We start from the raw sequence: 16,123 nt of genomic DNA, 5'->3' as shown, positions 1-16,123 counted from the left end.
CACACACTCCACACCGCTCGTGCTGCTACTCGCGCGCAAGCTGCTGGACGCGCTGCGCGCGCTGGCGCTGCGCGTCGGGCCCGAGATGACGCGCCGCCATCTCTGCGTGCCCGCGCTGCAGAGGTAACACACACTCCACACCGCTCGTGCTGCTACTCGCGCGCAAGCTGCTGGACGCGCTGCGCGCGCTGGCGCTGCGCGTCGGGCCCGAGATGATCAGGCGGCATCTGTGCGTGCCCGCGCTGCAGAGGTAACATCACAAGACATGTCTTTTTTGGTAAAAAAATAAATGGTAAAAAACTTTGCAAAAAAGGTGAGCCATATGTAGAGCGAAATGCACTAATGTTCCACCCGACAAAATACATTTCTTAAGGCGTATCTCATTGGCCACTAATGCTTGCACACAATACATATAATATAACTTACTTATTTATTATTCTTATTTTCGCCTTAGTCCTCATTATGTTACTAAGTTAATTAGTATTTTAGTTACTCCCAAATTATTCTTATTCTTATTAGGTATCATTTGAATTAGCTTTGTCCGCATAAGTATATGTAACCTTAGTAAACTACCTATTAGTTTAGTATTACGTCACTACCTGGGAGTTCCTATTATTGGCTTCCTGTATCTACTATAATCTTTATGTTAATGTCACAACTGTTGGATCTCCAAATAAAATAAATAAATAGGTCAAGTGATTATCCTTTATTAAAAGTAGTATGCTAAATCTATTTTTAAGTGTAGATATAATCCAGTGTGATAACCGCCTAAAACAGCTATCTGGATCAACTCATATTTGTTTCAGGTTTTTCTTGGCTTTTGACAAAGCGACGGGAAAGCTGGACAACTGGCCGAAACAGGACGAGTCCACTGTTGACAAGGTAAGCTACCCACGGCACAATCCCTGATGATGATGGTGATGGTATCCTGTTATCCCTCATCAGGGACATAGGGCTTTCAGAAGGGATTTCCATTGTTCGCGGTCCAGCGCGGCCTCCTCCAGCTCCGCCCAGCCGAGGCCGACTGGTGCAGCCTCCTTGCCCCCTGGGCGACCTTGCCCCCTTTTTCCGGGAATTTTACAAATCAGCCCTTGCTTGGATATGTGGTTGTTTGGCCTTCGTAAAACATGTCCTATCCAGCGCCATTTGCGCAGGAGTATGGACATAGCTAACACCTAGCTAAGGAGTTAGCTAAAGGGTTTTGTCCGGTCAACTCCCATAATTTAATGTTGGAGATGGTCCGTAGCCAGTAGATCCCATAATTTAATGTTGGAGATGGTCCGTGGCCAGTAGACTCCTACGATTCGCCGCAGACACTTGTTTACAAACACCTGGAGTCTGGTTATGTCTTGTTTGCGGGCCATGTCTCGCATTCATACAGGAGGACCGAATTAACCTTTTGGACGCCAACGACCGATATATCCGCACCGTAGGTTCAACGCCAAAGACCGATTAATCGGTCACATATCACAGAGCAACATAGACTTACGTGCATATGCATAAAGTTCAATTTCAGTTTTGACACTTCGGTGACGTGGCGTCAGCGTGACAGCTTTTGTGTTTGACACGGCGTCGAAAAGGTTAATGTTCGAGTTGAAAACCGTTCGCTTGGTGCGGCAAGTGATTACCGTGGAAGTCCATACGGGTTTCAACTGCGCAATCCCTACTAATATTATAAATGCGATAGTCACTCTGTTTATCTGTTTGTGTGTTACCTCTTCTCGCTTTAACCGATGAACCGATTTAGATGGGGATAGATTGAGTCCCAGGAAAGGACATAAGATTTAATTAACGAAAAATAATCCCTCAAGGGGGTGAAAAGCGGGGGAGGAATTTACTATGCAAGAAGGATGGAGTGTGTCATAACCGGTAGGTGATAGATTGTTATTGCTGTCGCTTTCTGTTTTTGTTCCACTAACACTTAGTTTTTAACCCCTCATTTCCCACGATATGACGTCACCCATAAGCGTTCTGACGCAAATTTGAGCCCTTGGGAGCTAACAGGTAACGTTTGCGAACAATACTATTAAGGTTAGAATATTTTTTTCCACTTTTATAAATTTATTTTATTTTTAAGACGGAAGCCGAAGCGCCCGAAGGCAAGGAGGGGTTCCTGGAGATCTGCCGCGACGGCACCACGGCCGAGTGGACCGTGCGCGACGGCCGCGTGCTGCGCGCCGACCTGCCCGACCTGGCCTGCTCTCCCCCCGACCTGGCCGACCGACCCCCCGACGTGAGTACCGATCGCAACGGCTGGGTTGCCCTGTATACTCAACCTAGGGTGACTGCTATAGTGCTTATAGCCGACCTGCCCGACCTCGCCTGCTCTCCCCCCGACCTGGCCGACCGACCCCCCGACGTGAGTACCGATCGCAACGGCTGGGTTGCCCTGTATACTCAACCTAGGGTGACTGCTATAGTGCTTATAGCCGACCTGCCCGACCTGGCCTGCTCTCCCCCCGACCTGGCCGACCGACCCCCCGACGTGAGTACCGATCGCAACGGCTGGGTTGCCCTGTATACTCAACCTAGGGTGACTGCTATAGTGCTTATAGCCGACCTGCCCGACCTCGCCTGCTCTCCCCCCGACCTGGCCGACCGACCCCCCGACGTGAGTACCGATCGCAACGGCTGGGTTGCCCTGTATACTCAACCTAGGGTGACTGCTATAGTGCTTATAGCCGACCTGCCCGACCTGGCCTGCTCTCCCCCCGACCTGGCCGACCGACCCCCCGACGTGAGTACCGATCGCAACGGCTGGGTTGCCCTGTATACTCAACCTAGGGTGACTGCTATAGTGCTTATAGCCGACCTGCCCGACCTCGCCTGCTCTCCCCCCGACCTGGCCGACCGACCCCCCGACGTGAGTACCGATCGCAACGGCTGGGTTGCCCTGTATACTCAACCTAGGGTGACTGCTATAGTGCTTATAGCCGACCTGCCCGACCTCGCCTGCTCTCCCCCCGACCTGGCCGACCGACCCCCCGACGTGAGTACCGATCGCAACGGCTGGGTTGCCCTGTATACTCAACCTAGGGTGACTGCTATAGTGCTTATAGCCGACCTGCCCGACCTCGCCTGCTCTCCCCCCGACCTGGCCGACCGACCCCCCGACGTGAGTACCGATCGCAACGGCTGGGTTGCCCTGTATACTCAACCTAGGGTGACTGCTATAGTGCTTATAGCCGACCTGCCCGACCTCGCCTGCTCTCCCCCCGACCTGGCCGACCGACCCCCCGACGTGAGTACCGATCGCAACGGCTGGGTTGCCCTGTATACTCAACCTAGGGTGACTGCTATAGTGCTTATAGCCGACCTGCCCGACCTCGCCTGCTCTCCCCCCGACCTGGCCGACCGACCCCCCGACGTGAGTACCGATCGCAACGGCTGGGTTGCCCTGTATACTCAACCTAGGGTGACTGCTATAGTGCTTATAGCCGACCTGCCCGACCTCGCCTGCTCTCCCCCCGACCTGGCCGACCGACCCCCCGACGTGAGTACATACCAATCGCAACCACCGTGTTGCCCTGTATACTCCTAGGGTGACTGCTATAGTCGACCTGCCCGACCTGGCCTGCTCTCCCCCCGACCTGGCCGACCGACCCCCCGACGTGAGTACATACCAATCGCAACCACCGTGTTGCCCTGTATACTCCTAGGGTGACTGCTATAGTCGACCTGCCCGACCTCGCCTGCTCTCCCCCCGACCTGGCCGACCGACCCCCCGACGTGAGTACATACCGATCGCAACCACCGTGTTGCCCTGTATACTCCTAGGGTGACTGCTATAGTCGACCTGCCCGACCTCGCCTGCACTCCCCCCGACCTGGCCGACCGACCGCCCGACGTGAGTACATACAGTTTGTAGCTTTCTAATAGACCCCGAAGGCTAATCCTATTGTCTATTGTTCAGTAAAACCGCACGTGCTACTTACCTGCAAAAAAGGGTCCTAATTATTCTATTTGGCACCTGAGCGCGGGCTAGTCCAACGCTCAAAAAACCAGTGTAGGTGCGCTCTCCGATAACGCGCCTTTGTTACGCATCTCGATGACACATTTTAGACTGGTTCTGTAGCGTTCGACTCGCCGGCACTCAGTAACCGAAGTACCGATTTTTTATGCAGGTGGTTGTGGCACGAGCGGTTTTTCTTAACAATAGACAATAGGATTAGCCTTCGGGCTCTATTAGAAAGCTACAAACTATACCGATCGCAACGGCCGGGTTGCCCTGTATACTCAACCTAGGGTGACTGCTATAATTATTGGCCACTGTATAGTAATTGGCCACTACATAGTTATTGGCCACTCCTAACAACTAGACTTATATCGACCGGGATATGCACCGTGATTACCTTTTGTATTGTTTTCGAGCTCCCGATATTTCGACGCAGTTACATGCATCTTGTTCACAAGTAACTGGTTAACGGGTATGCATGTAACTGCGTCGAAATATCGGGAGCTCGAAAACAATATTAAAGGTAATCGCGGTGCATATCCCGGTCGATATAAGTCTAGTGAAACTAATCGTGAATCATTCAAAACGTCACTCCTAACAAATCAGAAAGAAGCAAGCCAATAGAAGTCTTATTTTTAAGATGAAGAGTGGCCAATTATTATGTAGTGGCCAATAAATATATACTCAAGCTAGGGTGATTGCTATAGTTATTAGCCACTACATAGTAAGAGGCCACTCCTAACAAATCAGAAAGAAACAAGCCAATAGAAGTCTTATTGTTAAGATTAATAGTGGCCAATTACTATGTAGTGGCCAATAACTGTAGCAGTCACCCTAGGAGTGTATATAAACTGTAATGAGTTGTGCAATAAAGAAATTTGTATTGCCAGTATTTAAACTGTTTGAAGTGTTTAGACGCCAACGGTTTCACTCACTTAGATTTTTACTTTTAGTCACTACTGGCGACATGTAAAAAAAAAAGTTTAAAATATGTCTCACGAAAGTTTAATCGATTGTTTGAAGTGTGCAATAAATAGTATTGTATAGTACTATTCTGTCTCAGGCCCAAGAAGAGCTCCTAATAGTGTTCAACGAAGAGTTGGCGTACCAGGCGTACAGCACGTTCGCGCGGTTCATAGGGGCCGACACCATCGAGCGCTGTCTCAAGAACAGCGACACCATCCGAGCGCTCTGCAGGAAGTACGAGCGAAGCGCCTCCCTCACAGTCAGGTAACAATGTTATTTTCACCTCAGCAGCTCGAACAAGGGTACTTTGATTCTTAAAAACAGTGAGCAAAATGCGATTTTGCTCACTGAGTGAGACAAAATGAGCAAAATGCGATTCTGCTCACTGTTTTTAAGTAGCAAAGTACCCTTGTTCTAGCTGCTGAGGTGAAACTTAATTGTTGGTATATCTTAAGAAAACATGAGTGAATAGAGGTAAGTGATGAAGAAGGAATACATTTTTCAGGTTCTCTAATATGTTCTCACTGCTGAGGTGAAGTTTTGTGAACTACACGAGATCAAAGTTATTTACATCTCGTGCGCTTTTGAGTCCCTTAGTACGCTCAAGATTCTAAATTAGATTCACTCGCTACGCTCGTGAATCTAGTATAGAATCTTTCGCTTGCACGGGACTCAAAATAAGCACTCGAAGAAATATCAAACTTTGATCTCTTGTTGTACAAATAACTATTATTTATTTTATTGAAAAACGTTTACATAATCTTACAGACACATCCAATGCGCCATGAAACTTAACATTAACATATACCAAACAGGTACATACAACTATTACAAATAACAATCAGGTACAAACAAACAGTCACAAATAATACAATTACAAATCACTCATTATCCTCTTGGTGTTGAATGTTCTAATACTAGTACTAAAGAGTATTTGAAATAGAGGCGGATTTTCAAAGTAAACTATGTAGCCACAGTAAATTTACTGTCATCTTTCGACAGAAGATTAAAACTGTTAGAACGCAATTTGGCTTTGACCCTTATTCTTTCACTGATATGTGTTAATTTGTTAAATATTGAAATTAACGCTATCTACCTTAAAAATGTTTTACTACAGATGGCTTATTACACTATTGACGAATATTTCCATAATATTCATTGACCCACTACTACAAAAACAAATCATGTTTTACAGAATGCATGTACCTACACCACATGAAATCAAAAACTAATGTACCTAACAATTTTAATAATGTACCTACTTGTATTATTGCATGTATAAATTTGTATGAATGTATACTTGTTGTGACATATCTTGTAAATATTTATAACCCCATTTCTGACATGTAAAATGATATTGCTTTTATCAATAAATGTTCTGATTCTGATTCTGATACCCTACAGTAGGCCAAAGGTATGGTGCAATCTTTTTGAGAGATGGTTACATAATTTACCATGATAGTAACTCTCTATACACAATATTCTCTTTGCTAGTACAAATTACCTCCACTGCAATTTAAATCTTAATTAAATGGAACAGAGTTGCTTTTGTTTTGTTTCGTCCGATTTTAAAACAAAACCAATTCAACTCTATTTTCAAATTCGTTTGCCAATTTCCCTTCGCGCGCGCGGCGCGGCGGTTATACAACGTGTTACACCCGCCACTGAAAGTGGGATGGGTACACGTTGTGTACCTAGGTCATACTGAGCAACTTTTACTATGGGAGCATCCCCGTTATCGCGAAAAAAATTGACTCTCCCATACATTTTGGCTGGCTGATGTTGATATCTTGTACGGGAGTGTCAATTTTTGTGGGGCTTGGTCCCAAAATAAAAGTTACTCAGTATGACCTGTACAACGTGTACCCATCCCACTTTCAGTGGCTGAAACACCTTGTATAACCACTTGACCGTCCGACGATAGCATAGTATCCGAAAAAAAAGATGCTCTTAACCGTCCGCGGGAACCATACTATCCAAAGGGGTGGAAGAAAGAATTGATTTCAGAGCCATCTAACGGAATATTTCGGCATTATTTACTAATTCTCTTGATGCAACAACGTAGCCTAACTAAATAGTTAGCTCTAAAAAAATATAGATGGCAGTGTACGCTAGGGTTTTGTAGAAAGTTGTGGATGCGCAGCGCGGGGCGTGCGACGCTAAAAAACCCCGGACGGTTGAGAGGAAAACAGTCTCGCGGGCCGGACGGTCAAGTGGCTAAAGGATTAGCTTATAGTTTTGCAAATTGTAATCCCCATTCCATATAATAATGTGCTATATGATTTCAGCTCGCCACTCCGCGGCCGCGTGCAGTCCTCGTTGAGCGACGACCCCATCAGCCGCAAAATAGACATTCCACCGCGGCCCGATATCGAGCACTTGTCCAGCTCAAACAGTTTTGGCTCAAATGTCACTCTAGTAGGCAACAGGTATTTGTGTATATAATCCATACTAAGTTTATTTTATTTATTTTATTTTATTTTATTTAAATAGGTACAATTACATAATGCAGGCAAACAACATTGTAACATATTTCTCACATAAGCAACTTATACATTACTTACATTACGATTATAATTGTACACAACATTATCATGGAATAATTATTAAGCTAAATACAAATCTTGACTAAGAAAATCTTCTGTTACTAAAGATAATAAAAGAATATAGTATAGTACAATAAATAGTTAACACGATAAAATAATAAGTATAAAATAATAATATTATAAAAGTGTGTCTCTGTCTGTTACCTCTTCGCACTTAAAGCGCTGAACGGATTTAGTTTAAATTTGGCATAGAGATAGTTTGAGTCCCGGGGAAGGACATAGGATAGTTTTTATGTCGGAAATGATACCTGAAGAGAGTGCAAGCGGGGATGGAATTGAAAGAGTTAATGAATTCCCTATTTTTTATTTATTTAATTGAAGTAAGCTATGCGCAAATTGAATGATTGCTATTAGCATTATCCATCTCTAATTCCACGCAGACGAAGTCGCGGGCAAAAGCTTGTAAAACATAAGCATAGAAAGAGCATAAACTCCACTCGCTCACTAAAAATTATATTTATTTATTTAACTCAAATAAAAATGTAATATCTGGGAGACCGAGCTTTGCTCGGAAAACATACAAAAACTCAAAAATTAGCGTTTTCCCAGAGATAAGACCTAGCTAGATCGATTTTTCGCCCCCGGAAACCCCTATATATCAAATTTCATCAAAATCGTTAGAGCCGTTTCCGAGATCCCCGAAATATATATATATAATTAGTTATATATATTTGATTAGTTAAGTGAGCGCTTCATTCGGCAACAAACTGGTTACAGTTTGGCGATATCATAAATTTTGTTTGTGAGCATGTACCTTTTGTGTAAATAAAAAAAAAAAAAAAAAAAAAAATATATATATATATATACAGAGTGCTTCCTGTAACAGGAGCAATAAATTAAACTGTAGGCTATACTCCTCAAACTGACCAACATTTGTTCAGCAACTTTTGAAAATAACTCATGTTTTGATTTTTATTACACTTTAAAGTTTATTCTAAGACGCAATGTATTGCAAATTTTGTTATGTTTAAAGCGTGACAAGCAACGTCAAACACACTGATGTCAGCGTACATTGAAGGCAATATTTATTTTGTATGAAAAAGAGGAAGTCTAAAGGATTCATAATTTTCAAAAGTTGCTGAACAAATGTTGGTCAGTTTGAGGAGTACAGCCTACAGTTTAATTTATTGCTCCTGTTACAGGAAGCACCCTGTATATAAATCAATAAACAAGAATTGCTCGTTTAAAGGTATTAGATTAATTAAACTATTTGTAACAGGATCGACGTCGCGGCTGTAGACGACGCCAGGGCGCAGTTGTCGCAACACGACGTAGTCGCGTACAAGATGGACAACGGCGTCAAGACCAACAGGTCGGTTGATGGTCACCATTACACCATGACATGACCAACCTCTGGCTACCATATACCGTGATGCTACACGATAATGGTCCTAGGAGATATTCCAACTTTTTAATTAATAATAATGAGATCAATTGGCTTTCACCAATTAACACATTCAGTGGCAGCGCGAGCTACGCGCTATGAGCGTAGCCGATAACACGGTAAAAACCGTATGTAGCGAAAAGCGCCTACGAACAGTGAAATTCCCTAGCGAATCGCTGGCAGTTAATGTGTTAAAAGAAAGAAAAAGAAAAAAAAGGTTTATAAGGTGTGCTTTGTATGACGTGCATGGTATAAAAAAAAACATTATCCATATTGAGTAGTTTTACGGTTTAGACTAACTTGTTTTTAGTCACTCGCGCGACATGTTCAATGTTATTCAATGTTAGTATGTCTCACAACAATTTAAATTCGTTTATCCATATTGTCCGCAGGCATCTCCGCGGCGATTGGCTGATATACTGGGAGCACGAAATAGGGCGTCCAGACAAAGAGTCCCGCTTCAACCTGAAGCAAATAAAGCTGCAGACATTCGCCGGCCACACGCACTCCGTCAAGTCCATACACTGTCTGGACAACGAGCATAGCTTCATGAGCGGCAGTAAGGATAAGACAGTGCGGCTGTGGTCTCTGAGGAACCAGGTTAGTTACAGACAGAGTAGATAAAGTTACAGACAGAGTAGATACAGTTGCAGACATTCGCCGGCCACACGCACTCCTTCAAGTCCATCCATACACTGTCTGGTTAACGAGCATAGCTTCATGAGTGGCAGTAAGGATAAGACAGTGCGGCTGTGGTCTCTGAGGAACCAGGTTAGTTACAGACAGAGTAGATATAGTTACAGACAGAGTAGATATAGTTACAGACAGAGTAGATACAGTTACAGACAGAGTAGATACAGTTGCAGACATTCGCCGGCTACACGCGCTCCGTCAAGTCCATACACTGTCTGGTTAACGAGCATAGCTTCATGAGTGGCAGTAAGGATAAGACAGTGCGGCTGTGGTCTCTCAGGAACCAGGTTAGTTACAGACAGAGTAGATAAAGTTACAGACAGAGTAGATACAGTTGCAGACATTCGCCGGCCACACGCGCTCCGTCAAGTCCATACACTGTCTGGACAACGAGCATAGCTTCATGAGTGGCAGTAAGGATAAGACAGTGCGGCTGTGGTCTCTCAGGAACCAGGTTAGTTACAGACGGAGTAGATACAGTTGCAGACATTCGCCGGCCACACGCACTCCGTCAAATCCATACACTGTCTGGACAACGAGCATAGCTTCATGAGCGGCAGTAAGGATAAGACAGTGCGGCTGTGGTCTCACAGGAACCAGGTTAGTTACAGACAGAGTAGATAAAGTTACAGACAGAGTAGATACAGTTGCAGACATTCGCCGGCCACACGCACTCCGTTAAGTCCATACACTGTCTGGTTAACGAGCATAGCTTCATGAGCGGCAGTAAGGATAAGACAGTGCGGCTGTGGTCTCTCAGGAACCAGGTTAGTTACAGACAGAGTAGATAAAGTTACAGACAGAGTAGATACAGTTGCAGACATTCGCCGGCCACACGCACTCCGTTAAGTCCATACACTGTCTGGTTAACGAGCATAGCTTCATGAGCGGCAGTAAGGATAAGACAGTGCGGCTGTGGTCTCTCAGGAACCAGGTTAGTTACAGACAGAGTAGATAAAGTTACAGACAGAGTAGATACAGTTGCAGACATTCGCCGGCCACACGCACTCCGTTAAGTCCATACACTGTCTGGTTAACGAGCATAGCTTCATGAGTGGCAGTAAGGATAAGACAGTGCGGCTGTGGTCTCTCAGGAACCAGGTTAGTTACAGACAGAGTAGATAAAGTTACAGACAGAGTAGATACAGTTGCAGCCATTCGCCGGCCACACGCACTCCGTCAAGTCCATACACTGTCTGGACAACGAGCATAGCTTCATGAGCGGCAGTAAGGATAAGACAGTGCGGCTGTGGTCTCTCAGGAACCAGGTTAGTTACAGACAGAGTAGATAAAGTTACAGACAGAGTAGATACAGTTGCAGCCATTCGCCGGCCACACGCACTCCGTCAAGTCCATACACTGTCTGGACAACGAGCATAGCTTCATGAGCGGCAGTAAGGATAAGACAGTGCGGCTGTGGTCTCTGAGGAACCAGGTTAGTTACAGACAGAGTAGATACAGTTACAGACAGAGTAGATACAGTTGCAGACATTCGCCGGCTACACGCGCTCCGTCAAGTCCATACACTGTCTGGACAACGAGCATAGCTTCATGAGCGGCAGTAAGGATAAGACAGTGCGGCTGTGGTCTCTCAGGAACCAGGTTAGTTACAGACAGAGTAGATAAAGTTACAGACAGAGTAGATACAGTTGCAGACATTCGCCGGCTACACGCGCTCCGTCAAGTCCATACACTGTCTGGACAACGAGCATAGCTTCATGAGCGGCAGTAAGGATAAGACAGTGCGGCTGTGGTCTCTCAGGAACCAGGTTAGTTACAGACAGAGTAGATACAGTTGCAGACATTCGCCGGCCACACGCACTCCGTCAAGTCTATACACTGTCTGGACAACGAGCATAGCTTCATGAGCGGCAGTAAGGATAAGACAGTGCGGCTGTGGTCTCTGAGGAACCAGGTTAGTTACAGACAGAGTAGATAAAGTTACAGAAAAGTAGATACAGTTGCAGCCATTCGCCGGCCACACGCGCTCCGTCAAGTCCATACACTGTCTGGATAACGAGCATACCTTCATGAGCGGCAGTAAGGATAAGACAGTGCGGCTGTGGTCTCTCAGGAACCAGGTTAGTTACAGACAGAGTAGATACAGTTGCAGACATTCGCCGGCCACACGCACTCCGTCAAGCCCATACACTGTCTGGATAATTTCTCTTATTTACCTTAGCGTACGTAAACCATGCGATATAACAAGTTGTTTATTGTTTTCATTTATCTAAACACAGGAGCGAATTGAGATACACACTCTTCTTGAGATTTGTTCAATAATTCCAATCCAACAGCGCTGCATCTCTTTCTTCTGTTTAACCTTTTCGACGCCTACGACGGATATATCCGAACCGCAGGCCCAACGCCAAAGACGGATTAATCCGTCACAGACCACAGAGCAACATAGACCTACGTGCATATGCATAAAGTTTAATTTCGGTTTAGTGACTGCTTCTGTGTTTGACACGATGTCGAAAAGGTTAAGCAAATGAATTTAAGATCTTAATAGGGGGTATTAATGCAATGTTCTGCCGTCAGAGTGCAGCACTAGCACCCATCGTAAACCATAGAGTAACTTATACATACTGTGCCTTAAACTGGTTGACAAGTTTTCACAGACAATATAACATTGATACATCAAGGTGGTTTGTTTACCAAGGGCCTACGAAATCGAAACTCAGCTATCTGCCTCTTTATCGCTTGAATATGCAAGAGTAATAGAGAGGTTAGATAACAAAATTTCGATTCACATTTATAGACGGGTCTAACGCGAAATTTATTCACATACCTTTATTTACCGACGTTTCGACACAGGTTTCACTGGTCATGGTCGCGGCTAAATGATGTCCCAGCAAAATGTCAAAACATAGATTTGACCATGACCAGTGAAACCTGTGTCGGAACGTCGGTAAATAAAGGTATGTGAATAAATTTCGCGTTAGACCCGTCTGTAAATGTGAGTTAATATGTGTTCAAAACGCGAAAGTTTTAAATATTATAAAATTTCGACTCTCTCGTTTGCGGTAGACCCTAGATCGTGACGGATTGTGACAGTGGCGTCGCCTACGCAGAGTTTCGCGTAATATTCCCCATTTTATTTTTCAGGGCGACGGCAACGCCACAAGCCAATGCAACTGGACATACACGGGGCACAAAAAGGGCGTACTATCGCTCACGTTCCTCGAGTCTATGCGCCTGGCCGTGTCTACAGACAGCGTGGTCCATATCTGGGACCCGTTCATGGAGAACGTAGTGTCCCAGTTGGATAATATTAAATCGCCCGTGAGCATCGTGCGGACATTTCCGGGGCCTTCGGCTGTCATCATAGCCGCTACTACGGATGCGACGCTTAAAGTTATCGATGCTAGAGCTTGCAACTACACCAGCGAGTTGAAGGTGAGAAGTCGTTAAAGAAGTTAGAAAGTATGCAATAGTGTCAATATGGCCGTGGTTACAGACAGCGTGGTTCACATCTGGGACCCGTTCATGGAGAATGTGGTATCCCAGCTGGATAATATTAAATCGCCCGTGAGCATCGTGCGGACATTTCCGGGGCCTTCGGCTGTCATCATAGCCGCTACTACGGATGCGACGCTTAAAGTTATCGATGCTAGAGCTTGCAACTACACCAGCGAGCTGAAGGTGAGAGTTGTTGCAAAACTGTTGTTGTGTTGTTGAGAGTTGTTGTTGTTGTTGTTAAAAAAGTTAGAAAGTATGCAAGAGTCAATATACGGGCAAGTTAGTTTTAGACTGAAACAGCTGAAGGTTAAAGCTACAGTTTTTAGCGTCCATTGCATGATAGAATCGGGTTAGTTGTTTTTTTAGGGTTCCGTACCTCAAAAGGAAAAAGGGGACCCTTGGAGGATCACTCGTGCGTCCGTCTGTCACAGCCTATTTTCTCGGAAACTACCGGACCTATTAAGTTGAAATTTGATACACATATGTAAATTAGTGACCCAAAGCTATATTTCGTTTTTTTTTAGCATTAGTTATAAGGTAAACAATCTTGATTTGTCTTTTAATTGAAAAACACATTTTAAAAATAAGTTACGGTAAATATGTAACAATTATGAATCTAATACGATCTTTTATAGTCTTCTGCTTTCATAAGTAATAGACCGGCCAAATGCGAGTCGGACTCGCGCACGGAGGGTTCCGCACCATCAACAAAAAATAGAGCAAAACAAGCAAAAAAACGGTCACCCATCCAAGTACTGACCCCGCCCGACGTTGCTTAACTTCGGTCAAAAATCACGTTTGTTGTATGGGAGCCCCACTTAAATCTTTATTTTATTCTGTTTTTAGTATTTGTTGTTATAGCGGCAACAGAAATACATCATCTGTGAAAATTTCAACTGTCTAGCTATCACGGTTCGTGAGATACAGCCTGGTGACAGACGGACGGACGGACGGACGGACGGACAGAGGAGTCTTAGTAATAGGGTCCCGTTTTTACCCTTTGGGTACGGAACCCTAAAGAACGAACTATAGTTTTATCGTCGGGAGAGTCCAATATGTTTTAACGACGGTCGTTTCAGCTTCCGGCGCCGGGCAGCACGTTCGTGCGCTGCGTGTGCGTGCACGCGACGTGGGTGGCGTGCGGGCTGGCGTCCGGGCACGTGCTGGTGCTGGACACGCGCGCCGGCACGCCCCTCGCGCACTGGCGCGCTCACGACGGGGAGGTATGTGTACTCCTGAGCGTGCACGCGACGTGGGTGGCGTGCGGGCTGGCGTCCGGGCACGTGCTGGTGCTGGACACGCGCGCCGGCACGCCCCTCGCGCACTGGCGCGCTCACGACGGGGAGGTACCCACTAATGTCCGGGGTCGGACAAAAAGTGCGGATGACGTCAAACCACTTATAGGATGATTTCAAATAGTATTTTTGATTTTCATAAACAATTATCACTTATAATTTATCAACCTCTTTATTAAACGATATCGCCACTTGAAATGAGTAAGTACGTTTTTGACTGACACATTGTCAATCAGATGAACAATAAATTGACTTCGTTATTGTTTAGCTATTGTATCTTCACGATTATACTTAGCTAAAATTTAGCTATAAAAGTATAATAACATCAAATTATCCTTTTTTAATCTTACCTACTGTTCCCACTTTTGACTATTAAACCTATTTATCTGAGGATCCCACAGACTTGTTCTAAGTGTTCTAACTAATTTCAAATAATTATACCTTATGGTAACAAGTTTCGTGAAATTTATTTTATTCACTACATCACCCTACCACCTGTATTATTAATTCCATGGATTTATTTACGATTATTTTGTTACTTCATTAATACTACTTTGTTACTACATGTCACACGGAAGTTTAAATACAAACTCAAACATCATCCTGTGTGCAAGATTACGTCATTTTTACGTCATCCGCACTTTTTGTCCGACCCCTGCCTTACTGTTAACCGGCAATTTTTAAACCTCATGGCAAATACATAAGTGTGGAAGATGATCAGTTAAGAGTGTTGCTATTAGTTTTTGTCCTATCGAACCGACTTTTTACCTACCGTGGTGCGACGACCCAAAGTAGATCTGGGTCAGTCGACGGCGCCGACGTTTATGTATTTTTGCACTTCATCCAATTGAACTCGCTCCAAGCTGCGCGATCATCACATTCATCAAATCATCACCTGTCATAGATTTAGGTGTAAATCTAGTCTCTACTTTATTGTAAAGTAACCATCAATTGCAATTTGCATCAATATATTTTTGACCGATTGTGCCATATTTTAGGACCATTCCACTAGACTGTCCCGTAGAAAACTTTTGTAATCTATAAATGGACTAAAACTAGAGATGCCCCGAATAGTGGTTTTGGCCGAATACCGAATATTCGGCCCCCACTCTTGGCATAATACCGAATATTCGGCATGATATGCACACATTTTGAGTCACAATTATTATGAAAACTGATCGCTAACAAAGCTCAACGTTAGTGAAGATATATTTTTATTGAACAGAATGAATAAAGTCAAACAAAACAGAGTAAACACTCATGATGCAAATAAAATAAAATGTTTTTTAATCAACAAATCCTTAAAAAAGTGTCTTTGTATTTAACAACTTTCCAAGAACACATTCTAAATATACCTACATAGTTTTTGGTTATTTTTATTGTCCAATTTTTCTTTTTAAGTAGGTGCAACAGATATTCGGTATTCGGCCGAATAGTAGGCAACATTCGGCCGAATACCGAATATTCGGCAAAGTGGCCGAATAGGCCGAATACCGAATAGTTGCCGAATATTCGTGGCGTCTCTAATTAAAACAATAAAAAATGGCAGGTATTACGGCTGGCGGCCGTGGACAGCCACAGACTGCTGACGTCGGGGCTGGACCAAGTCACCGCGCTGTGGAAGGTTGATGACGGAGAGCTGATCGCGCACCTCAAGTGAGTTTATACCTTGTTGTCTATTCCATAAGTTAACATAAGCCACGTCACGACGGAGACATACAACTTTTGTGATGCATTTAAATACTCCTAGTTAGTTGATCAC

The 16,123-nt window shown here is 44.5% G+C and overlaps 1 protein-coding gene across 1 annotated transcript in view; it reads left to right on the top strand.

Annotated features, from left to right (window-relative positions):
• The window catches only part of LOC134650931 (WD repeat-containing protein 81), a 29,683-nt gene that overhangs the window by 12,330 nt on the left and 1,230 nt on the right, over positions 1-16,123 (top strand). The window contains exons 11-19 of the mRNA XM_063505886.1: positions 807-882; positions 2,078-2,233; positions 5,019-5,185; positions 7,210-7,350; positions 8,747-8,839; positions 9,304-9,511; positions 12,713-13,003; positions 14,146-14,289; positions 15,911-16,017. Of these exons, the coding sequence (XP_063361956.1) occupies positions 807-882; positions 2,078-2,233; positions 5,019-5,185; positions 7,210-7,350; positions 8,747-8,839; positions 9,304-9,511; positions 12,713-13,003; positions 14,146-14,289; positions 15,911-16,017 (1,383 nt within the window). The remainder of the gene's footprint in view (positions 1-806; positions 883-2,077; positions 2,234-5,018; positions 5,186-7,209; positions 7,351-8,746; positions 8,840-9,303; positions 9,512-12,712; positions 13,004-14,145; positions 14,290-15,910; positions 16,018-16,123) is intronic.

This window comes from Cydia amplana, chromosome 9 (genome assembly GCF_948474715.1).
Source record: "Cydia amplana chromosome 9, ilCydAmpl1.1, whole genome shotgun sequence".
NCBI classification, from domain to species: Eukaryota; Metazoa; Arthropoda; class Insecta; order Lepidoptera; family Tortricidae; genus Cydia; species Cydia amplana.
This window is presented reverse-complemented; position numbering and strand designations above follow the sequence as displayed.